The following is a 24,505-nucleotide window of genomic DNA, read 5'->3' on the forward strand; positions in this document are numbered from 1 at the left end:
GTGACAGTTAGTTGAGAATAATGTCAACGAGATAGAATTTTTTCTTTAAAAGAGTAGGAATCAAATGGAAATTCTGGAGTTGAAAACTCCAATACCCAAAATGAAAAATTTGGAACAGGGGCTGAACAGAGCTTGCAAGCTTGCGGAAGACTCCATCTGAATTTAAGATTGATGAATAGAGATTATGCAATCTGAAAAACAGTGAAGAAGGAATGAAAATCCTATAGAAATACTGGACATCGTTAAGAGTACCAACATGGATGCAGTGGGAGTACCGGAAGGAGATGGAGGAGACAGAAGGGAGCAGGAAAAAACATCATCACTGAAGACTTCCTAGATGGATTTAGAAACCTTAACCCATATACCAAGAAGCTTAAAGAATTCCAAGTAAGGTAACAGACCCAGATGCAGGCACTTCATAGGTGTAAGAAAATTTGAAAGTTGTAAGAGAAAAATGAACTCTTCATAAGGAAACAGAAGTAAAATTAACAATTTGTTTTGTAGAACATTGGAGACTAGAAAGTATTAGGATAAATGTATATGAAGTGCTAGGGGCAGTGGAGGGACCTGACAACTAAGTAACATACAGCAAAACTATCTTTCAAAAATGAAGACAAAATAAAGGCATTCCCAGATAAATGCTGAGAGAATTTATTGCTAGCAGACTTGCCTTGCAAGAAATACTAAAGAAAGTAATTAGACTGACAGGTGACACCAGTCATTCAAAGCCTAAGGGGGGAAAATATGGTTATGCCTTGTTTTACTGCTTTTTGAAGATAACTGCATATTTTACAAATTGAAGGTTTATGACAACTCTGCATCGAGCAAGTCTATATCAGTGCCATTTTTCCAGTAACATTTGTTCACTTCATGTCTCTGTCACATTTTGGTAATTCTCAGGATTTTAAACTCTTTTTATTGTATTTGTTAAGGTGATCTGATTGGTGATTATGACTTGAGCACTCAAATAATTACCATTTTTTAGCAATAAAGTATTTTTAAGGTATTTACGTTGTGTTTTAAGACATAATGCTATTTCATGCTTAATAGACTATAGTATAAAGTATACCTAACTTTCTATCTCTCATGTGCCTGTAGAAATTTTGAACACTATAAACCCATTATCCATACCTAACAGGCATAAAAGGAATACTCCATCCAACAAGAGCTGAATGTACTTTCTTCTCACGTACAAATAGAATATTTTGTAGGACACACCATATTCTAGGCCATACAGAGTAGGATTTTTGTCCACAGTTGAATTAAATTGTAAATTAAGGAAATTTGGGGACTTCACAAGTTCGTGTCCATTATATGCTCCTGACTAACCAGTGGGTCAAAGAAGAAATGACACCTGTGAAATGAGAATATACTGAGATGAATGAAAACACAAAATGCGGTAACTTTGGGAGAGTTGCTAAGTCAGTGCTCAGAGGGAAATTTATACCTCTGAGTGTTCATAGTAAAGAAGACAGTTACCAAATCAGTAACCTTCAGAAACTAGGAAAGAGCAAACTAAACCCATAGAACAAAGGAAGGAAATAAGATTAGAGTTGAAATCAAGTAAGGTAAGGGAGAGAAAACTTAGAGATCAATGGAACTGAAAGTTGGTTTTTTGAAAAGGTCAGCAAAATTGACAAACCTGTAGCTAGGCTAAGAAAATAAGACTCAATTATGAAAATCAAAAGTAAGAGGCCATCTCTACTGATCTTACAAAAAAAATAGAGTACCAAGTTGCTGAAATTGGAGAAGCAATTAAAATTTTGAATAAATTTAAGTGAAAAAATTGAATGAGTAACAAAGAAACCACAAAGAAATTCTGGGACCAGGTGGTTTCATTGGTGAATTTTATTGAACATTTGAAGAATTACCACCACTCCTTCACAAATTCTTTCAGAAAATAAAAGTACACTTCTCAGTGCCTTCTGTGAAGCCATTATTACCCTGATACCAAAACAATACAAAGACATCAGAAGAAAACTACGGACCAGTATCCCTTATGAGTAAAGATTAAAAATCCTTTAAAAAAAAGGTGGGGGGGGGGAGGGCAAATCAAATTCAGCAACATATAACAAGGACTATGTATCATGACTAAATAAAACATACGTCTGGAACACAATGTTGATTTCACACCCAGGAGTCCATTGTGATACACCAATAGAATAAAGGACCAAAACTGCTTCTCAGTAGGTGAAGAAAAAGTATTTGACAAAATCCAATACCTTTTCATTTTAAAATCATTGAACAAACTAAGAATAGAAGGTGACTTTATCAACCTGATGAAGGGCATCTCAAAACTCTCCTAGCTAACTTCATACTTAATGGTGAAAGATCTGCTGCTTTCCCCCAGGATCAGGAATGAGATAAAGATGTGTATGCTAATCACTTCCATTTAACATTCTGGAGGTGCTAGCCTGAGCAACTAGGCAAGAAAAATGAGCATCCACATTTGAAAAAAGCGGCATAGCTATCTGTAATTACAGAAATCAACACTTGTATATAGAAATCTTTAAGAATCCACTAAAATCTATTAAAGCTAATAAATGAGTTAAACTAGATGGCAGGAATTAAGATCAGTGTACAAATGTCAGTTATATTTCTGTATGCTCAGTAATGACCAACCTGAAAATAAAATTAAGAAAATTTTATTTACAATAGCTTCATAAAGTATAAAATACTTACAATTGAACAAAAATACAAAAGTTGTTTGTACATTTTAGTTATTTTTTAAGATTTTTAAAAAAGTAATCTCTACACCCAACGTGGGGCTTGAACTCATAACCTTGAGATAGTCACATGCTCCATTGACTGAGCCAACCAGGCACCCCCAAAATTTGTACATTTTAAACTATGGAACAGAATTGTGGAAAGCAGTTAAAGATCTAAATAAATGGACAGACAGCGCGTGTTCATTGAATGGAAGACTTAATATTGTTACCGTCATTGTACTCTGCAAATTGATCTACAGATTCAAAATAATCCCTATAAAAATCCCAACTTACTCTTGTACAGAAATCGATCAGCTGATCCTAAAGATCGTGGAAATGCAAGGGACCATTGGACCATATAATAGCCAACATAATCTTACTTGCTGAAAACCAAAGTTGGCTGACCTATATATATAATTCTTGATTTCAAAACTTAACACAAAATAAACAACACAGTGTAGTACTAACATGAGAATAGATGTATGCATCAGTGGAATAGATAGTCTAGAAATAAATTGTTAAATTTATGCTAACTGATTTTTGTGAGTGGGAAGAATATTCAGTGGGAAAAGAAGGGATTTTTTGATAAATGTTGCTGGAAAGTTTGTATATGCACATCTAGAAGAATAAAGTTTGATCCCCTACCTCACACCATACACAAAACTTAAAATAGATCGTAGACCTAGAAGTATAAAAGTCTTAGGAAGAAAACAAATTTTTGTGGCCTAAGGAGGAGAAAAGGTGGTGTATTGGAGCACATCAAAGCTTAAAACTTAACTGCTTCAAATGATTCAATAAAGAAAGTAAAATGACAGTCCAAGAATTGGAAAAAAAAAAAAATCTAAGTCCTATGTCTAATAAAGGACTTCTATCCAAAATATAGAAGAACTCTTAACAATTAAAACACAACCCAATTAGGAAATGGGCAGAGGATATTGTATTTCTCCAATGGCCAAAAGCACAAAAAAGATGCTCAGTATCATTAGTTACTAAGGAAATGTGAATCAAAACTACATTGAGAACCTACTTCACACTTAGGATGACAAAAATAAAGATGACAAACGTTTACACAGCTCAGACTATACTAAAAATCATTAAATTATGAATTTCATGGTATTTGAGTTATGTCTTGATGCTTTCTCAAAACAGCTGCTTTTATGAGTTATTAAACAGTCTCTAGGCAATTTGCATTCTGTGATGACAAGAACCAATTTATGTTAGCCATAGCCACTTGGATTTAATTTTGTCTGATTTAATATCTCCTGCTCTCGTCAGTTGGATGCGACAAGAGTCACAAATGCATCATCGTCTTTGGCTGCTAACTAGAGCTGAATGTTTACAAGGAAGACCACCAAACATGCTGTTTATGTTCTGGCAGCCCAGAATCTCCTCTGTAGTAACGTGTCAAGTCTCTCCCTTTCTATTTAGCAATGAGGGATCGTCTTATTTCTCGACTATTTATTCTTGATTATTGACATTCGTTGAATATTTTCAAAGTTCTAACCTGTGTTCAGGTTCTCCAGGATTTTTTTGTGTGTATTTTTTTAAAGGAGGCTTTATGCCTAACATGGAGCTCAGACTCACAACCCCAAGATCAAGAGTTGCATGCTCTACCAACTGAGCCAGCCAGCTGTCCAGGGTCTAGTTCTTGATAAAGTGCTGGCACCTAAAAAGGGATGGGGGTATTAAAACTAGTGGGTAAAAGTTTAAGAAGCAAGATACTTACATAGTCTGAAGGCATCTCCCCACTACTTAAGAAGAAGAGAAAAATAGTAAGTTTACACTGCAAAATCCTAATGGAAACACTTTGACCAAATGATCAAAGTTAACTTCGGTATTGTATCAGTGTTAATTGTAATGTGTTTATTTAAACAAATGTCTTCGTTATTTGGAAATATTTAAGTATGGGGGGAGTGGGGGCAGGTACAGAGCTATGTCTTCAACTGACTGTCAAATGGTTTAGAAAAATTACACTTAGGTTATATGTGGCAACTAATGAAATAGATGCAGTGAAATGTAAACAACTGGTCAATGTGGGTGAAGTTGATAAGGGAATTCACCCATTATTTTTGAAACTTGTGTTAGATGTGAAATTACTAAAATATAAAATTTCCCCTAAAGAGGAACATGGCAGGCGAACAAAGCTGTGCATAAACTCCTTGTTTAGACAATAACAAAAAAGGCAACTGAAGTCCATTGATGATTCAGATATTTCAAGACTAATTCTCTGAAAAAGAAAAGTTCTACATAGTTGATATAGAATTTGATCTTCCATCCAGTTTCTTGAGAAACTGCTTTAAGTCTGCATCTTGAGGAAATGGACTTTGATGGAAGTTGAGAAAACATGTTTAGGACTTTTGGTAGATGGCAATACATGTGGAAGTAGAAAGCGGTTCTAATATATTTTGCTTTTCTTCCAAAAACATTAAAGGCAGATTTTATTTATTTGTTTAAAGTTTATTTTTTGAGAGCCTGCGCACACAGCAGGGCAAGGGCAGAGAGGGAGAGAGAGAATCCCAAGCAGGCTCTGTCTGCACTGTCAGCACAGAGCCCGATGCGAGGCTCAAACTCACAAACCATGAGATTGTGACCTGAGCCGAAATGAAGAGTGGGATGCGTAACCGACTGAACCACACACGCGCCCCGAAAAGCAGATGTTTTTAAACACTCTATGTTCCATATATGTTCCATCTTTACATCAGTCCCAAGATTTTCTTCAGAGAAGAAACCACTAGTTTTGAAGTTTTTTACTATTTCTGGAAGGTCTCAAACAATTAGAATTCTTTGGCAGTAGGACACACGTACCATAAAGTCCATGATCTGGTATGCAAATATCAGTAATTAATGTTAAAGGGAAGCCACACAATTTCTTGTTCCTCCATACTTTGTACAACTTGCTGGAAGAAATGTCAATGATTTCCTCATGTTTGATAGCACTTGTCAGCATTTGCTTCGTGTCTCTTTAGCCCCAAGCCACAGATGAACTTGACCATTTCCAGGTCACACCACTTTTTCCAACGAAGTCAAAACAGAAAACAACTGTCCATAGTGTTTTCAGTACAGTGGGTTCTTTTTAAGATTTTTTGCTGTGGCCTTTCATTCCAAATAGACTTTTCCACCCATTGTATATTTGAAATCAATGTAAAACCAAAGAGTTTACTACTAGCTTTCTGTTTTTTTTTTTTTTTTTTTTTTTTTTAAGAAGGAATTTATAATTTAAGCTAGGCTTAGTGACCAACACTTACCCATGGTCATGATTGAAGGGTAAGTTCTTTTGAATTTCTGAGATTGTTCTAGACTTTTGTAACATGCTACTGGTAATAACTATGATAACTGTACAGAATGGCACCTTATGTTTTTAGGTAAACATGAGTAATATTTTAACTAATTTTTCTCCATGAAGGTAGTTGTTAGTAGAACAGGAAGGAAGTTGAAACAGTTTTGTCTTGGTAGCTTATTTTCACAGATCACTCGGGTCAGTCTTAGGCTGTAATCAAAAATTGCTTGTGTATACAGATAAGGCAAAAGGGCTGTGATGAAAAATTATTTTTGATAGCACATATAAAAGATCATTTTCTTTGGTTATGTAAAAGAAAAGCTTATTTTTGTAGGGAAGGTAGGAGATGGGTAGAAACCATCAATAATTAGTAAACTTCAGGTTGCCTTTTAATAAAGAATTAATGGCTTTTTAACTGACTTAAATTTCTGTTGATTAAATTTGGTGATGTGGATATCCATGTGTGTAATGCCTGATTTTTCTTAATTTGCAGATCATGAAGACTATGACCCACAAACTGTGAGGCTGGGAAGTAGATATAGTCATGTTCAAGAAGTCCAAGAACGGCTTAACTTCCTTAGGTTTGTTTTAAAATATCAGTGTTCCTCTCTTTAAGACCCAGATAAGGAATGCTTAGTTAATGTGCTGTATGGTTAGGTCTTTGTTAGGTGATCTTTTCCCCTGCCATCTCGTATTTTCCCACGTGGAAATGATTACCTGAAAGTCCCAAGGACATTTCCCTATGTGTTTATTGTTAAATACTTTAAAATTATTGGCTGATTTTTAACTCTTATTCTTTGCAATATTTGAACACACTTTCAGCTTTTGTATATACTTGTCCTTCATGTTTCTCTATGCTAGAAATAGGTTTATTTTTAGAGAATAAATTTCCATACTTTGACACAACCAGCTAGAGAATCGTATTGACCTTAATGGTATCCTAGTCCGTAGGGAAATGGAGTCAAAAGGCTGCTGGCCCAGCACCTCGAAAGAGTGGTTTGCATCCAGTGGTGTCTTGTTCATCCTAGCAGTGGCTGACAGAGGCCATCTGAATGAATAACATTATTCTGATGGGGATGAAGAAAAGAGGTTTATTCCCTTGAGCCAAAGCTAAATGTAGTCCATGGCTGAATTTGAATTTGCTCAGGGATAATTAGCCTTTAATGATCATACACTTCACAGATTTGAAATTGTTAAAAAGTTTTGTTGATGAGCGGTTTCTTGTGAATTCAGAAACCGCAGGCTGCAGAAGTGCTTATTCAGTTCCTAAGTGTGCTAAGAGAGATGCCCAGATTGTCAGTGCTTTGGGAAATCTATTGCGTTTATTATTTTGATACATTGGAGAATTTTCTCCTAAGCTCAGTTAATTAGGGACTTGTTTATTGAACTGTGTGCTTATTTACTGGAAAACATTTACATAAATAGTTACATAATGATTGTAACTTGAGGAAAAACTCTAGCCACCAAATTCCAAGAAATTTAGCATTGGTTTAAAGTGAAATGTTTTTTCTGTGTGTGTTTTGATTTTCAACCACCTGGATAGAAGGACCTGCCTCCCCAGATTGAGAATCACTTCCATAGTGAGTCATCGTTATTGATGGGTTTGTGTTGTATCCCGTAGGTTTCCTAGAACAGAAAAATGGTTATGAGTCCTACTGTATTCAAGTTTGGAATCAGAGGACCTATCCTGCTCCTTGCTTTGTTAGTACCCGTCTTCATGACTTGTAGCGAAACACACTCAAGGGAAGAGAACCTCACATTACTTACAATATACTTGGCCTGTGTTAAACAGTTTACACTTAATCCTCAGAGCAATGCGGAAGGCAGGTATTATCCCCATTTGATTCATAAAAAAATGGAGATTGACATGGCTTAATAGCTTCTTTGATATCTGGAAGCCCATACATAATGGCATTGCACTGCTCGACTGGATCTGTCTGACTTCAGGGACGGTGCTCTTTCTATTAGACCCGTGATTTTTGGAAATCTGTCTTGGAGCCTTAGGGCTTCTAAGGAGCTTCCTCCAAGATTTCTGAACAAGCGGTGGAGATTTGGTCCCCATTTCTTCTTTCTTTCCTCCTCTTCCCAACAACTAGGGCAGTCCTGCTTTTATATATCAGACTTGAGAATAGAATTTTTGCTTTAAGAAAGTTTTCTGCTTGTTGTACTTTAAAAAAACAAAGAAAAAACTTTGAAAACAAATTCATGTTACCACACAGGACATTGCATATCGTAAGTTAGAAGTAGCAGGGTTAGGTAGGACAAGGTGCTAGATACCTTCTTTAAGCTCACCAATGCTTTTAAAATATCAAAGACCCTAGAGTTGAGATCCCAAAATGCTTTGAGATAATGAGAGAACCTACTCCCATGAAATACATGCACCTTACTTTTTAACTGGGCACCTTACTTTTAATCATCATTATGTGAGCTAAAAATTATGTGCTACTCAGAATAAAGTGTCTCGTTTCCTTTCCTTTATAGATAGGGCAGTCAGGGTGGGTGGAGGAATGCTGAAAGAAATCTAAAGCTATGATAGAAGAGACTGCCACTGTCCCAAAATTCACCTTCATTGTCTTAATAACCAGTAGTCACAATACTAAAAAGACCCTAGAGAGCATCACTGAATAATTGATAGGCATTCTGTTAGATACTGACATAAAAAGTTTAAGCCATATGTAGATTATTCTGTTTAATGTGGCGAGGTACTGAGTGATGCATCTTAGACCATCAGGAAGCATTAAAACTTAAGTAGTTTTGACCTAAAATTCGTTAATGAAATGGTTATCTGTGAAAGTCACTTGGGAACTACCTCATTTTCCAATAATGGCATATTAGCAGAATGGTAAAAGTCAAACAACCCATTAAATATAGTTTTGAAATGGCTGGATTCAAAGACCAAACTGCTTAAGTTCAGGAAACAAATACTTAATTCAGTTTAAGTTCAATCACCTCACAGAGTTCCTGGCACATTGTAGGTGCCCAGTATGTGCTTGTTAAATGAATGAATGAATACCTAAGGGTTTTTTACTACAAGATGAAAGTTGAGGAATAAGCTTAAGATGTCAATAAGAATTGACATCTTTTTATCTGTAATTAATACGTAATTATGATATATGGATTATTTCTACATATACTGCTAGATTGCCTTTCAGGATAAAAATTATGTAGATCTAATTGCTAATTTTCTATGTTTTTCCAAGATTTTTATTGAAGGATGGCCAGCTGTGGCTATGTGCTCCTCAGGCAAAACAAATATGGAAGTGCTTAGCAGAGAATGCAGTTTACCTTTGTGATCGTGAAGCCTGTTTTAAGTGGTATTCCAAGTTGATGGGAGATGAACCAGACTTGGATCCTGATATTAATAAAGACTTCTTTGAAAGTAACGTGCTTCAGCTTGATCCTTCCCTGTTAACTGAAAACGGAATGAAATGTTTTGAGCGATTCTTCAAAGCTGTGAATTGTCGAGAAGGAAAACTAGTAGCAAAAAGGAGGGCATATATGATGGATGATTTGGAGTTAATAGGATTAGACTACCTTTGGAGGGTAAGTGAAAAGTAGGAACTTTGTCAACATTCTTTCTGATGAAATATTTCAAATAGAGAAGGAGTCACAAGTTTGCATGTAAATTACATATATATGCTGATCTGATGCTTGTCTAGAAGGTAGTGGTAGTTCACCTTTGTCTTATTGTATCATTTGTCATTAGGTTTTTTCTTCTCTCTCTCCCTTCCCCTCCCGTTTTGTCACTGATAATCCTTTTTGTCTTGGCTTAGAGTCTGATCATTCCAGGTGTATTTAGAAATATACTTACCATATAGATTTTTCATTCCCCTGCTCCCCATAGAAGTCATTGTTCTTCCTTTTGTTTCATTCATTGTAGATCCTGTTTCTTCTCCTTCATTGTTTTTTTTTTTTTTTTTAACATTTATTTTTGAGACAGAGACAGAGCATGAATGGGGGAGGGGCAGAGAGAGAGGGAGACACAGAATTGGAAGCAGGCTCCATGCTCTGAGCCGTCAGCCCAGAGCCTGACCTGGGGCTCGAATTCACGGACCGTGAGATCGTGACCTGAGCCAAAGTCGGACGCTTAACCGACTGAGCCACCCAGGCGCCCCTCCTTCATTGTTAATTTTACATTATTATACATGCAATGCTAAAATAGAGGACAGAAGAGAAGACTATTTAGAATGGGTTACAAATGTATACTTTATTGGCACAGTTTTAACTTGTGATGTTTTTAAACTCCCGAGGGAATGAAATATTACTGTCTTATTTTTCCACCGTTGTATTTTTTTTTATTAAAAATTTTTTTAAATGTTTATTTTTGAGACTGAGACAGAGCCTGAATGGGGGGGGGGGGGGGACAGAGAGTAAGTGAGAGACAGAATCTGGAGCTGGCTCCAGGCTCTGAGCTGTCAGCACAGAGCTGGATGCAGGGCTTGAACCCACGAACCATAAGATCATGACTTGAGCCAGAGTCGGACACTCAACCAACTGAGCCACCCAGGCGCTCCTCCACCGTTTTAGTATTAAAATATATATGTGCTTGAGATAAAATGGATACAACATCATATTAGTTTCAGGTGCACAGCATAATGATCTGATATTTGTATATATTGTGAAATGATCACCACAATAAATCTAGTTAACACTCATGACCACAAGTCATTACAAATTTTTTTCTTGTGATGAAAACATTGAAAATTTAGTCTCCTAGCAATGTTCAAGTATGCAGTACAGTATTAACTGTAGCCACTGTGTTGTACATTACATCCTCAGTATTTATTTTATAAATGGAAATTTGTACCTTTTGACCACTTTCACCCATTTTGTCTATTCCCCGCCTCTGGCAACTGCCAGTCTGTTCTGAGTTGTTTTTTATTTGTTTTTAGATACCACATACACATGAGATCATGCAGTATTTGTCTTTCTCTGAACTTTTTTCACTTCGCACAATGTCCTCAATGTCTCTCCATGTTGTGCCAATATAGTATTAATATATTATTTTTACTTTTAAAAATCTGACTTGTTCATAGCAGTTTATATTGTGTTTTGGATATATTTTTCTGCAAACTATAGACTCTTTACTGTGTCATTTGATTTTTCAGACTTTTTCATTAAGTGGGTTTCAATATTTTTAAACAGCCAGAACCTTTTTTAAAAGTAAAAATTTATAGGGGCGCCTGGGTGGCTCAGTTAGTTGAGCATCCTTCTTCAGCTCAGGTCATGATCTCGTGGCTCGTGAGTTTGAGCCCTACATCGGGTTCTGTGTTGACAGCTCAGAGCCTGGAGCCTGCTTCAGATTCTGTGTCTCCCTCCTTTTCTCTCTCTGCCCTTCTCCCGCTCGCACTCTTTATCTCTCTCAAAAATAATAAACGTTAAAAAAAATTTAAATAAAAATGTATACAGTACTCCAAAATGTAAAACTGGTTGGACAAGGGAGAGCCAGTTTTTTTGTTTCTGTTTTTTGTTTTTCTCTGCTCATTCTCCCTGAGAATTCTCCCTCATTCACACTCTTTGTTTCTTTTTAACTAATTTTCACACTCTTTTAAAATTTCTTTTTAACTAATTTTTAACGTATCTTTTATTTCCTTGTAACTAATTTGAATTCCTCCTTCAGTCTCACAACTTGGTTACCAAGTTGATTTGCAGGGTTCACTAATACTACTCAAAGCATATTTTATTCTTAGTAAAATGTGTCTTCCATTCTTAAATTGCTTTAGTCAAAGACTTGAGTTTTGCATTTTATTACTCTTTTCAGTCTCTTAATTTTACTTGACTTACTTGATTATCAAAGTAAATATACCCTTAAATTATGGAGTACTGTATTGAAAATAATGGTTTTTCATGGATATGAAATATCCATATTTCAATGGATATGGTTTGAATTGAAATGTCCACCTAAAATATGTCATGAAAGTTGTTTACACTTGAATCTTTTTGAACCTAGGTGGTGATTCAAAGTAATGATGATATTGCCAGCAGAGCTATAGATCTACTTAAAGAGATATATACAAACCTTGGGCCAAGGCTGCAGGTCAATCAGGTGAGGATTTACATTCACTAAAACATCCACAAATTAGAATTCTAGTAACGAACTCTTGCTTATAAGAATTTTTTGAATTCTGAATTAACTAAGTTGTTTGTTTCAACTCTGATTAAATGTATACCTACAATATTTGTCTGTATTATCATTCCACAAAATGCTGTTTAGACAACATGAATCTTGATGATTAGTTCAAGTGATTATTTTGTGTATATTTATGGCATGAGATATCAACTGAATTTCTTTTGATTTTACTACCTACTTTGAAGCTCATTCTTTATCTAATTTATACTTGTTAACTTACGTAACTCTGGCTTTCTTTGACAAAATGTAGTGTGTTTTATTATCAGTGTAGACATTGGTTAAATATGATGGCAATGAAAGTATCTTGGACTGGCTTTATTTGGCCCATTATTTGTAGGTGGTGATCCATGAAGACTTCATTCAGTCTTGCTTTGATCGTTTGAAAGCCTCTTATGACACGTTGTGTGTTTTGGATGGTGACAAAGACAGTATTAATTGTGCAAGGCAAGAAGCTGTTCGAATGGTTCGAGTGTTAACTGTGTTAAGGGAATATATAAATGAATGTGACAGTGATTATCACGAGGAAAGAACAATTCTACCTATGTCAAGGTTTGTGAATAACTGATCTACTAATTAATTACTTGGTATTTTTCCTAGACCTTTTTTCCCAGGATCTATTTTTTGTTGTTGTTGGTAGGGCATTAAGTCTAGTTTTCTCTATTTATTGCCGTTCACTTTATTGCCTTTTAGTTAAGTCTTGTCAAGGATATTTTGCAGTTGGAAGTATTTTGATGCTGTTTATTTATACGGTTAAAAATAATTCATAGTGAGATTGGAGAATTAACTGGAAATAACTCTTAAAATCTGCTTTTGACAGATAGCTGATACGTCAAGAAATACTTCCAAATGATGTACTGGTATTTCTGTTAAAGTCTCACCATTGAGTAATTCAAATAGTATTTATAATTTAGAGATGTTTATAGAATGAATGCCATCAGTATTTATTTTAAAAGAGTTCTCATTGTTAACCATGAAACTATATTAAGTTGCCTCTTGAATGTGAATTTTAGTTTTTCTGTCTTATCTATAAGAAGATATTATCAACAAATATTCGGCATCTAAATTTTGATATTAAGAATTTTTCACAAAATATTTACATCTTTGCATTTTTGTTAATATTCTCAAGCTAAAGTATCTTTCACATTTAAAAATAGTCTTAGTGAGTTGCATTTTCATTGCATTACATAGAGTGTTGTTAACTCAGGTCTCTGATTTAATTTCTTAAAACAAGACCTCTCATTTTCTGCAACCATAGGTACAAGAATAAAATGACATAGGATTGTTGTATTTTTAAAGATTGCTTAAAATATTTATAATTAGAGGGCAATAGGGGCACCTGGATGGCTCAGTCGGTTGAGTGTTCAACTCTTGATTATAAATTTTTATTTTCAAGATCCTAGAAATAAGTATCCTTTAACTCACTTTTTCTTGTTTAATAAGAAGATAGGAAATTCTGCTGATGAGGGTGATTTTTTTTTTTCTTTTCTCCCCCCCCAGAGCTTTCCGTGGTAAACACCTCTCTTTTATAGTTCGATTTCCAAACCAGGGCAGACAAGTTGATGACTTGGATGTATGGTCTCATACAAATGATACGATCGGTTCAGTACGACGATACATTCTCAATCGTATTAAAGCCAATGTTGCCCATACAAAAATTGAGCTCTTTGTGGGTGGTGAACTGATAGATCCTGCAGATGACAGAAAGTTAATTGGACAATTAAACTTAAAAGATAAATCAGTAAGTATCTACAGTTGCCAACCTTTTCAAGAAAGTCAAACCTGAGACTGTTTTTCATTTCACTAGTTAATATTTCATTTGACATGTTATGTGTGAGGCTCTATATTAAGTTACTTGGATTACAACCCTACATAAGATTGGCATTATGGTACTTACAATATAGTAGAAGAACGGATTTCTAAAAACAAAACTATTTAAGTGGTTATTAGGCAACACCTATAAATTGAATTTCTAGAAGTATAGCCTGTAGGTTTTTTTTTGTTTGTTGGTACGTTACTGACTTCTGTTTTGCATAGTTTTCCTGGTTTTTGATATTAACTTAGTGTATTATTTTCAGCTAATTACAGCCAAACTTACACAAATAAGTTCCAATATGCCTTCAAGCCCTGATAGCTCTTCTGATTCCTCAACTGGATCTCCTGGAAACCATGGGAATCATTACAGTGATGGTCCCAATCCAGAAGTGGAAAGCTGTTTGCCTGGGGTGGTGAGTAGATGGTTTTGAGTTACTGTATGCAAGGCATTATGTGAGGTTCTTTGAGAATAAAGAAATAAGGTTTGACCTTGTATCAACCACCTGCTCCCTGCCCCCCATGCAGTGGAAAATTCACATATAACTTAAAAACTCCCCCAAAACTTACATATTCATAGCCTAGTGCTGACTGGAGGCCTTACCAGTAACATGAACAGTTGATGAACATGTTATTTCGTATGTTACAGGTATTGTTTATTGTGTTTTCACTGTTTTATACTGAATGTATGTATTATATACTGTATTTTTGCAATAAGCTACAGAAAAGAAAATGTTAAGAAAATCATAAAGAGAAAACATTTACTGTACTTCTGGGGAAAAAAATCTGTGTAAGTGAACCTGTGCAGTTTAAACCCATGTTGTTCAAGGGCTCTAGCTATATACAGAATAGTTCTTTTTTGTTGAGAAGCTTAGTTTAATGAAGCAAAATATCAAAGAACTGTATAGTTAACCATCGGCTTCAGAATAGATCTCTTTCCCCCCCTCCTCCCACTCATGGTTGCGCTCTCAAAATTAAGTAAACCTTAAAAAAAATTTCCCTTTAGATACAATAATATGTTTACTATTATACAGCGTAATTATAACTATTGAATGTATAAACTTAGAAAACTACCACTGTATTTTGTATTTGTACCACAGAAACGAACCCTTTCTTCACAACTGTTTCTGTAGGAAAATGTCTACAATCTTTCCCAAGTCAGTTACATATCTCGTATGTTAAGAAACCCTGATTCCTCTCTTACTTCCCCTCCCCAAGAGAATTTTAATGGCTATGGTGATAACCAGCCACTCCAGTGTCAGAATTGGCTCCCTACAACAATTGAATTAGGAATTTATTAGCAGGCATGACAGCCTTTTGTATGTATAGAGTCTAACTTGTAGGTATGAGAGAAATAACGTAACAAAATAGTAAAAGAGCTGTCACACAGAAATTACCGAAGATGGCTTGGGTAATATATTCAGTCTGCATTGTGAAGGATTTATACAGGTGGGAAGATGGGTAAGGCAGGCCTTTTTAGAGAGTAGAAATGAAATAAAACTGGAAATTAACTTATTTGGGGTTTCTTTTATTGGGGGACGTATAATTTATAGGTCAATATTTTGTGTTGTGTATTCTAGATTATGTCACTACATCCCAGATACATCTCTTTCCTTTGGCAAGTTGCAGACTTAGGTAGCAGCCTAAATATGCCACCTCTTAGAGATGGAGCAAGAGTACTTATGAAACTTATGCCGCCAGGTAAGAATTTTTTTTTATATGTATAATGTTCGTGAAGTACATGCTGGACAATAATGTATATTAATAAATTCTGTTTCTAGATGGAACATACTTTGTGGTATAGAATACCATGTCAGGAAATGGCATAATACAGCCCACTGCCTGCTTTTGTACGGCCCAGGAGCCAAGGATGGTTTTTACATTTTTAAATAGGTGGGGGGGAGAAAATTAAGAGAATACCATTTTATAGCTTATGTAAATTGTATGAAATTTACATTTTAGTGTTCTAAACAAACTTTTATCAGTGTACAGCCATGCCCTTCACTTATATACTATCTGTGGCTGCTTTTGTTTTAAAACCTTAGAGCTCAGTAGTTGTGGCCAACATGCTATGGCCTGCAAAGCCTTAAGTATTTACTATCTGGCTCTTTACAGAAAAAATGTGCTGACCTCTGCATCGTACTATGGGCCATGTGTCCTCTGTGGCACTGCTCCTTTTTTATTCCTTAGAGACAACCACTTTAACGTGCGACTCTTTTCTTGTATATGGATATTGCTATTATGTCTATAAATCTCTTAAACTGTATGTGTCAGTTTTGGATACCTACTGAGTTTTTTACGGAGATGAAAACTTTATTCTCACATCCTCCCCATTTTTGCTTAAATTCTTATCTAAAATTGACACTAAAGGAGCATCTGGCTGGCTCATTTGAGAGAGTATGCAACTCTTGATCTCAGGGTCACGTGGTCGAGCCCCCCACTAACTAGGACACTAAAATGTAGATTTACATTTGGTGAAAAGTAGTTTGCCTGGATTACTGACAACTTTGTTCCTGGATTTAATGATTTCCCCTTTTCGTTTTCTTAATTTTCTGTACACCTGTTACTAGTTCATCCCACATATCTTCTAGTAACTTCTCAAAATAAGTTCCCATTATTATTTGCATTATATAATCTGTTAGGTTTCACTATTTTCTAGAGCTTTTCCTCTTCCTCCTCCTCCTCCTCCTCCTCCTCCTCCTCCTCCTCCTCCTCCTCCTCCTCCTCGTATGTGGTTGTTTCTTTCTCTGGCAGGATCCCTATTCTCAGGTTGCTATATCTTGGGCCTTTCTTGATTTTTTCTTATTTTTTTTTTCTCCCCTCCCCCATGAATGTCTTCCTCACCCTGCTTGGGCTGTAATATCCTAGACTAGGCAGCCCTGTCACATAGAGTTTAAATAGCACGAGTAAAAATAATTAGTATCTTCAGAGATAACTTGAACAGCCCACCAGGTAGTTGAGTATGGCTGAAGACTGCCTCAAGAGTCTTCATAAAAGACATGGGACCAATAGAAATTGATGAGTTGATAGTGCTGAGATTATAATAAAGATGGAAGTGGAGCTCAGAGACAGATGAGTTACCATTAAAGTGGGCACAGAACAAAGTAAAGCCTGCCTAGAGTCATGAAAGGCCGGGAGTGTACCGGGGAAGGTGCTCACTTTTCATTTTCCTAAAAAGTTAAAAGGGCTTCGTCCTGCACAGCTGCCAGGCCAAGGGGTTTTTGGTTAGTTGGGTTTGGGTTTGGTTTTGGTTTTGGTTGTTCTTAAAAGTTACACTTCTTCTCCTGCTATACTGGCTCCCATTGTCTGGGAGAAATCATGTATGAGCAAGCTTACCTTTCACATCATACTGACACCCTTTTGTTTGCCATTTGAATGTGAGCTAATTGGGGTTTTAGAAAGAAGTGTTACAACTTAACAGACTGTACTTACTACCCTGAAAGCTATTACTGATAGATACATTATTCTGTTCCCTGCTTGTCTCTGCTTTTTGTAGAGTCCCTTTTTCCTATTAAAAACTTTTTTTTCTGGGGCCTCTTGGTGGCTCAGTTGGTTAAGCATCCAACTTCAGCTCAGGTCACAATCTCACAGTTAGTGAGTTCAAGCCCCGCATTAGATTCTCGGCTGTCTACTCACAGCCCACTTCAGATCCTCTGTCCCCCTCTATCTTTGCCCCTCCCTCCCCTCAAAAATAAACATTAAAGGGGTACCTGGTTGGCTCAGTCGGTTAAGCTTCTGAATTTGGCTCAGGTCGTGGTCTCAGCATTCATGAGTTCAAGCCCCGCTTCGGGCTCTGTGCTGACAGCTCAGAGCCTGGAGCCTGCTTCCGATTCTGTGCCTCCTCCTCTCTCTGCCTCTGCCCCTCCCCCACTCATACTCTTGTTTCTCTTTCAGAACATTGAAAAAAAATTTCTTAATAAGCATTTAAAAAACCTGTTATTCTTATTGAAATAACTTCAAACTTACAAAGAATAGTATAATCTTCCCTTCCCCAGATTCAATAGTTGTTAACAATTTGCTATAGTTGTTACATCTCTCTCTCTCATCTGCATCAGAGATTGATGATCTCCTTTGGAGAACAAGTTGTAGATACCGTATCTTTTTATCCCTGAATATGTATTGCTTTCTAAGAACAAGGACATTCTCTTAATACTACCATAGTATTAAAATCAGAAAATATATAGCACTGATAATTTATTATAATTTACAGACCTTACACACATTTTCCCAATAATCAACCTTACAACAGTGTTTTCTGGTTGAGGGTCCAATTCAGGTTCTTACATTGCATCATTCATTGGTATCTTTAATCTGGAGCAGTTTCTCAGTCTTTGTCTTTTATGACTTAGACAGTTTTGAAAAGCATGGATCAGTAGTGGTGTTGAATGTGTCTGTTTGGGGTTTTGTCTGTTTTCCTGATGGTTATATACAGGTTGTACATTTTGTCAGAGTACCACTTATGTCATGCTCTGTCTTTCTAAGAGCATTCTATCAGGAGGCACATGTCCATTTGTCCTTTATTGGTGACATTATCCAAGATCACTTAATTGATACCTGTCAGGTTTCTCCAATGTAAAGTTATTTTTCCTTTTTTTGGAGAGATGTTTTGAGACCCTGTAACTTTTTCCTCATCAAACTTTGACTCGTTTCACCATTCTTTGTGATGATTGCCTGAATCCGTTCTTCCTGTGATGGTTACAACATGGTGATTTTGTTTTACTTGATCTTTCTTTCTTCGTTTATTGGTTGGCAAAGTAGAACCCCATTTGTTGTGTTTTATATGTTTATATAACACTGTTGGGTTATAGCTATTTTAATCATAACTGATTTTGATGTTCAGTTGTCCCAGATGTGGTCAGTGGATGGACCTAATGCCTTGTTCTATAGCCTCATCATTATTTCAGTATGTTATTACTTTCTGGTAAAAGATGTTTGCAGCTCATCTAGTACTTTATCCTAGCCCTGTAGTCAGCCATTTCTCCTTTCAGTGATGATGGAGAATATTTAGGAACAAAATCTGAGAACTAAATTGTGTTCAATACTGGGGTATCTTGTTTCTAGGCCTTTTCATTAAATTGAGGAAGTTAATGCACATCTCTATCAGTTTCTGTGTCTGTCTCTATTAGGAAAAAACACAGGTTCATAGTGGTCCTACTCCAGCTTCTTGGTCTCTCGCCATTTCATATTTGTATCTGTCTCTACATTTCCAAGCTGTTTTCTTCCCATTTTCATCAATTTGTTGTTGGGTTGGGGCATGGCTTATGTATGCAGACTTCAGCAACTTTTGTTTGGTACTTTCCCAACTACCTATTGTTTTCATATTCTTAGCTTTTCTAGGATTCAGTGGGGGCATTAACTTACTAAGTACCCTCTTCCCCTCCCTCTTCCCCTCACAAGTGCTTCCTGGTTCATCGAAGCCAGATTATCTGTCTCCCATCTCCTCTATACCTTCAATGATTTGTTCATATCTTTCTAATGTTTCTTCATCTCCTATTTGTATGTCCTTTTGATATTGTATATTTTGTAATCATTCTCTTTGTGGTGTGGTTTGTGGATTCATTGCTAATAAAAACAGTTCAATAATTGTCCCAGGTAATTTTTAAAACTGGTTTGTGTTACCATTATCTCCTTTTTCTAAAGCAAACATCATGTTGACATTTACTGTCTTCTTTTCTGACTCCTATGGGACAGAATCAGTTCAAGTATTTAGGTTCTTATCTAAAGCTTCTCTCAACCATTTAATTTAATCCTTAACCCTTACCTGTTGTATTATTTAGGATTTGTGTTGTCTTATTTACTAGTGTTTGAGTAACAGTTACTGTTGCTTTATGTATGCAGAGTCATCCTTCACAGCGTACTTGAAAACACCTTAGAATCTCCGATCTCATTATTTGCACATAATGCCACCACATAGAGTGAGCTCTTGCCAGAAGTTCAAGCAAGAGTGCCTTTTTCATATTTCAAAGTATAGTACCTAAATTTGAAAAGGCCAGTAGACCTTTTCATATTCATATTACAGTAGACAAATCAGGCTTTGGACACAGATGGACTTGCGTTCAAGTTCTGATTCAAGTTGCTATTCCATGCCTTCAACATGTTTTCTTTGTCTTTCAAAACTTCCTTATTTATGTAACTGGGCTAATAACTATTTCATGGGATTACAGGGATTACATGAGTGGCATATGGAAAACCTATTGCCTAATGACTGATACTAAATGAGTATTCAACAAAATGTTAAACTCACTGTGACTATGGTTGCTACATGCACATACACACCTGCTTGTGCACGTGCTCTCCTTCAAGAAAGGAAGCAGATAATCATTTAGTGTTTGTACACACTTGCTGCATATATTTTAAAGGGGGAGAACACCAAGACGGAATTAATAGCTTTTTTCCAAGCCATCAACTTTACCTCTCTTCGTTCATTCTGAATCTGCCTGAAGTCCGGTGCCTCCGGTATGGGTTGCTGTTAAACTTAGAATGTTCTCCAGTCTTCTCTGTGTAGGTAATTTAATCTCTTGTAATTTAGACTGTACTCAGGAGTTCCTGTGTCCTTTCCCTACATGCACCAGGAAAACAGATTCTTCCTTCATACTAGGTGGTTAAAATGTATACAGCTTTACCAAGCACGATGAGTTGCTTTTCCTATTCAGTGCTTCCTTTTTCCCACTAGTTTGGTCTAATTAATATCTTAAAATACGTCACAATCCATTATAAGCACTTCATATTTATTAGCTCATTGAAGCCTCACAACATCCCTATGAAGCTATTAACTATTTTTAATCTATATTGTAAAGATGAGGAAACCGAGAACCAGCTATCAAGTTACTTGACTAGGGACACGTAGCTTAAACGACACTTCTAGGTTTCACATGCAGGCAGTTGGCATTTATACTGTTACAACTCTGTTACTGTGCGTTTTCTATACATTTTAATAATCCACTGCAACATATAATTGATTAGGTTTAGGTATCTTTTTGAAAGACAAGGGAATAAACTAAACTCTTAACTATATCTGGATGACAGGATTGTGGATGGTTTAAATTTTTCTCCGTTTTCCATGTTGTGTGAAGTGAGCTTTGCATATCATTGGGCATCTGAGATCATTTAGATTGAAGAATGCTATAGTTGGAATAGCCACTAATGATCATTTGGTGTACATAGCACAGGTGAATAACATAATGCAACATTAAATGATTTGCTTAGTATTCACTGCTTTTTCTTAGCTTGTTTTTCCTCCTACTCCCTTTTGCCTTCATCCTTCACTCAATATTTTTAAACCAAGCAAGACATTCTCATACAGCATATGAATTTGTTTTTTAGAAAGCAATTTGATGATATATGCAGAGGTCTTGGACGTTGGTGATTCTGCTTGCAGGATTTTTTTCCTGATGAAATAAATAATTGCAAGATTTAGCTGCTAGGATCTTGAGTGTTTAAAAAATATATATATTGGAAACAACCTAAATGCCTAATAATATGCAACTGGTAAAATGACACAATGTCATTTTACTCACCAATTAAAATAATACAGGGGAAGGGGCACCTGGGTGGCTCAGTCAGTTAAGCTTCCAACTCCCGATCTCGGCTCAGGTCATGATCTCACAGTTTGTGGGTTCGAGCCCTGCATCGGGCTCTGTACTAACAATGCAGAGCCTTCTTGGGATTCTCCCTCTCCCTCTCTCCCCCTCTCCCCCTCTCCCCCTCCCCCTCTCCCCCTCCCCCTCTCCCCCTCTCCCTCTCTCCCTCTCCCCCCTCTCCCTCTCCCCCCTCCCTCTCTCTTTCTCCCTTCCCTGCTCACGCTTGCTTGCTAGCTAGCTCTCTCTGTCACCAAATAACTAAATAATAATTTTTTAAAATAAATCTTTAAAAATAATACAGGGGATGACTATTTAATGACCTGAGAAGCTATTCACAGATGTTTGATGATAAGTTAATATTTTAGTTACATTATATGTCAGTATCTCTTCAGAAAAGGGAAAACCATCAGTTGTAAAAGAAACTGAAGATTTTTTTTTAGTAAGATATTTATTTCTAGCCTATGGAAATTATAGTAATATATCTTTATTCTTCAAAAAAGCTTTTAATTTTTTTAAAGCAATCTTATCAAGTGGTGTTTTAATCATAGCGCATTTAATTACTTGGGAGATAATTTGATCAACAGAGTACTTCTTAGCAAACCGTAAGAGACTCTTAATGATAGAACAAACTGAGTGTTGATGGAGGTGGGTGAGGGGTGGGCTCAATGGGTGATGGGCATTAAGATGGACACTTGTTGGGATGAGCACTGGATGTTGTATGTAAGTGATAAAACACTAAATTCTGCTCTTGAAACCAATATTACACTGTATGTTAACTAGAATTTATATAAAAATTTGCAAACAGTAAAGTACTTTCTAAAATTGATGGACTATTCTTAAGTGTGAATGTTTGGTAGCTAATGCAAAATTGTATCATGGGATTTTTTTTTTAACTGTCTTTTCACTATGACTTAAAAGAAACTTGTATTTTAATACCATGAAGGGAAAAAAAAAAAGCTGTGCTTGCTTTGAGGTGAACATTAATCACTACAGGTTTCTCCTGCTACTCCAAAGTAGAGTGTTCCTATGAAACCTTTTATAAGCCAAAACTGGTATAAAGCAAAGAGGTATTTACCATTTATGTGGAAAAATTTTTGAGTGTTTCCAGTTAACCTCTTAGGTTTTTCTGATACCTAAGGGCACATCTTAACAGATGCACAAATCAAGAAAGAGCATAGATACTCACAGAGGCAGCTCGAAGCTCTGGCGGCTTGATGCTGAGATGCTGAGTGTAGTTCCCAGGGAAGGAGCTTGGCGTGGCCACTCTTTCGCTGCTCAGGGTTGTGTGCTGCCTCTTTAACAGTTCTCTGCAGAATAAACACTGAGTGCTATTTTTGCTTTTTGCCTCTTTTCATAAAGGTGAAGTTGTGTTAGGTGGAGGGTCCCTATGTTCCTTTTTTTTTTCTTCCCATCTTTCCTGTTAAAGTTCAGTTTCTAAGGTAACCACTAAGCCCCTTTCAGGAAAATAAACCAGTTAACGCATAGTGTCATAAAGGTTAATAATAGAGAAGTTGGAAGGAAGGGCTTCTCATTTTTTATCTTGTTCTTTTCAATAAGAATTACTTCCTTTTGAAGTGTACTGTATTTTTTAGGTTTCCACTGGCTGAAGAGGCATGTTGATTTGAGATCTTTTAGTGGAGACTGCCTCATGTTTGGGTTGACTGATGAGAGAGTCCTGGTTCATTGTAATGTTTATTTATTTTTTTTTAATCCAGATCTGGCTATTTCTTGAGAAGTATGAGTCTGTAATTCAATGAATTGATTGTTATGCCATATTAAAGTAGTCTTCAAAATATCAAAAGTGAAGTACTATGAATGCATGAATTGTGTTTTTAGACTATATCTCCTGTTTTCTTACAGATAGCACAACAATAGAAAAATTAAGAGCTATTTGTTTAGACCATGCCAAACTTGGAGAAAGCAGCCTTAGTCCATCTCTTGACTCGCTTTTCTTTGGTCCTTCAGCCTCACAAGTGCTGTACCTAACAGAGGTTAGTTTTTTCCCTTTTGAATTTACTTCATGTTCTTTGAACTTGACCTTTTACATGCTATTGTGAAGAACGTGGATAAAATTTATAATGAAAATTTTTTCAAATGGTCAAGAATTTCTTCACAATGATGATAGGGAAAATAGAAATTATCTTTTTAAACCCTTTTAATATAGTTCTTTTCTTTTTCCAGGTAGTCTATGCCTTGTTAATGCCTGCTGGTGCACCTCTGGCTGATGATTCCTCTGATTTTCAGTTTCACTTTTTAAAAAGTGGTGGCCTACCCCTTGTCCTGAGCATGCTAACCAGAAATAACTTCCTACCAAATGCAGATATGGAAACTCGAAGGGGTGCTTACCTCAATGCTCTTAAAATAGCCAAACTGTTGCTAACTGCCATTGGCTATGGCCACGTTCGAGCTGTGGCAGAAGCTTGTCAGCCAGGTGTAGAAGGCGTGAATCCCATGACATCGGTAATAGACTTTTTAAAAATGTCTTATTTATAGTAATAGTAATAGTAATTTTTAAAGTTTGAGTTCAGAGGTGATTCAGAATGTTTCAAGTTCCTTTCCAGTGGTACCCTATTTTAAAGGTTTTCTTCTATTAAATGATATTTGTATTGAAAGTGAAAGTGCTTGGGGCACCTGGGTGGCGCAGTCGGTTAAGCGTCCGACTTCAGCCAGGTCACGATCTCGTGGTCAGTGAGTTCGAGCCCCGCGTCAGGCTCTGGGCTGATGGCTCAGAGCCTGGAGCCTGTTAGCGATTCTGTGTCTCCCTCTCTCTCTGCCCCTCCCCCGTTCATGCTCTGTCTCTCTCTGTCCCAAAAATAAACGTTGAAAAAAAAAAATTAAAAAAAAAAAAAGTGAAAGTGCTTTTTACTGACTATCCTCTAATTTTAAGAGGACAATTCCTCCCTGTTCCTTTAAACTGTTTTTGACTTTCAGCTATTTTAAACCTGATAAAAACTGCATATGAATCTCCTATTAATTTGTAGCTAGCAGATATATGAAGATA

The 24,505-nt window shown here is 36.3% G+C and overlaps 1 protein-coding gene across 4 annotated transcripts in view; it reads left to right on the forward strand.

Annotated features, from left to right (window-relative positions):
* Positions 1 to 24,505, forward strand: part of USP9X (ubiquitin specific peptidase 9 X-linked) — a 155,994-nt gene that overhangs the window by 88,442 nt on the left and 43,047 nt on the right. For all 4 annotated transcript variants that reach the window (XM_045051331.1, XM_045051330.1, XM_045051329.1 and 1 more), the window contains exons 15-23: positions 6,479 to 6,566; positions 9,186 to 9,528; positions 11,936 to 12,031; positions 12,453 to 12,664; positions 13,613 to 13,853; positions 14,191 to 14,340; positions 15,505 to 15,625; positions 23,365 to 23,495; positions 23,686 to 23,964. In XM_045051331.1, coding sequence (XP_044907266.1) covers positions 6,479 to 6,566; positions 9,186 to 9,528; positions 11,936 to 12,031; positions 12,453 to 12,664; positions 13,613 to 13,853; positions 14,191 to 14,340; positions 15,505 to 15,625; positions 23,365 to 23,495; positions 23,686 to 23,964 — 1,661 coding nt within the window. The remainder of the gene's footprint in view (positions 1 to 6,478; positions 6,567 to 9,185; positions 9,529 to 11,935; positions 12,032 to 12,452; positions 12,665 to 13,612; positions 13,854 to 14,190; positions 14,341 to 15,504; positions 15,626 to 23,364; positions 23,496 to 23,685; positions 23,965 to 24,505) is intronic.

The sequence above is a fragment of the Felis catus genome, chromosome X (genome assembly GCF_018350175.1).
Source record: "Felis catus isolate Fca126 chromosome X, F.catus_Fca126_mat1.0, whole genome shotgun sequence".
Classification (NCBI taxonomy): domain Eukaryota; kingdom Metazoa; phylum Chordata; class Mammalia; order Carnivora; family Felidae; genus Felis; species Felis catus.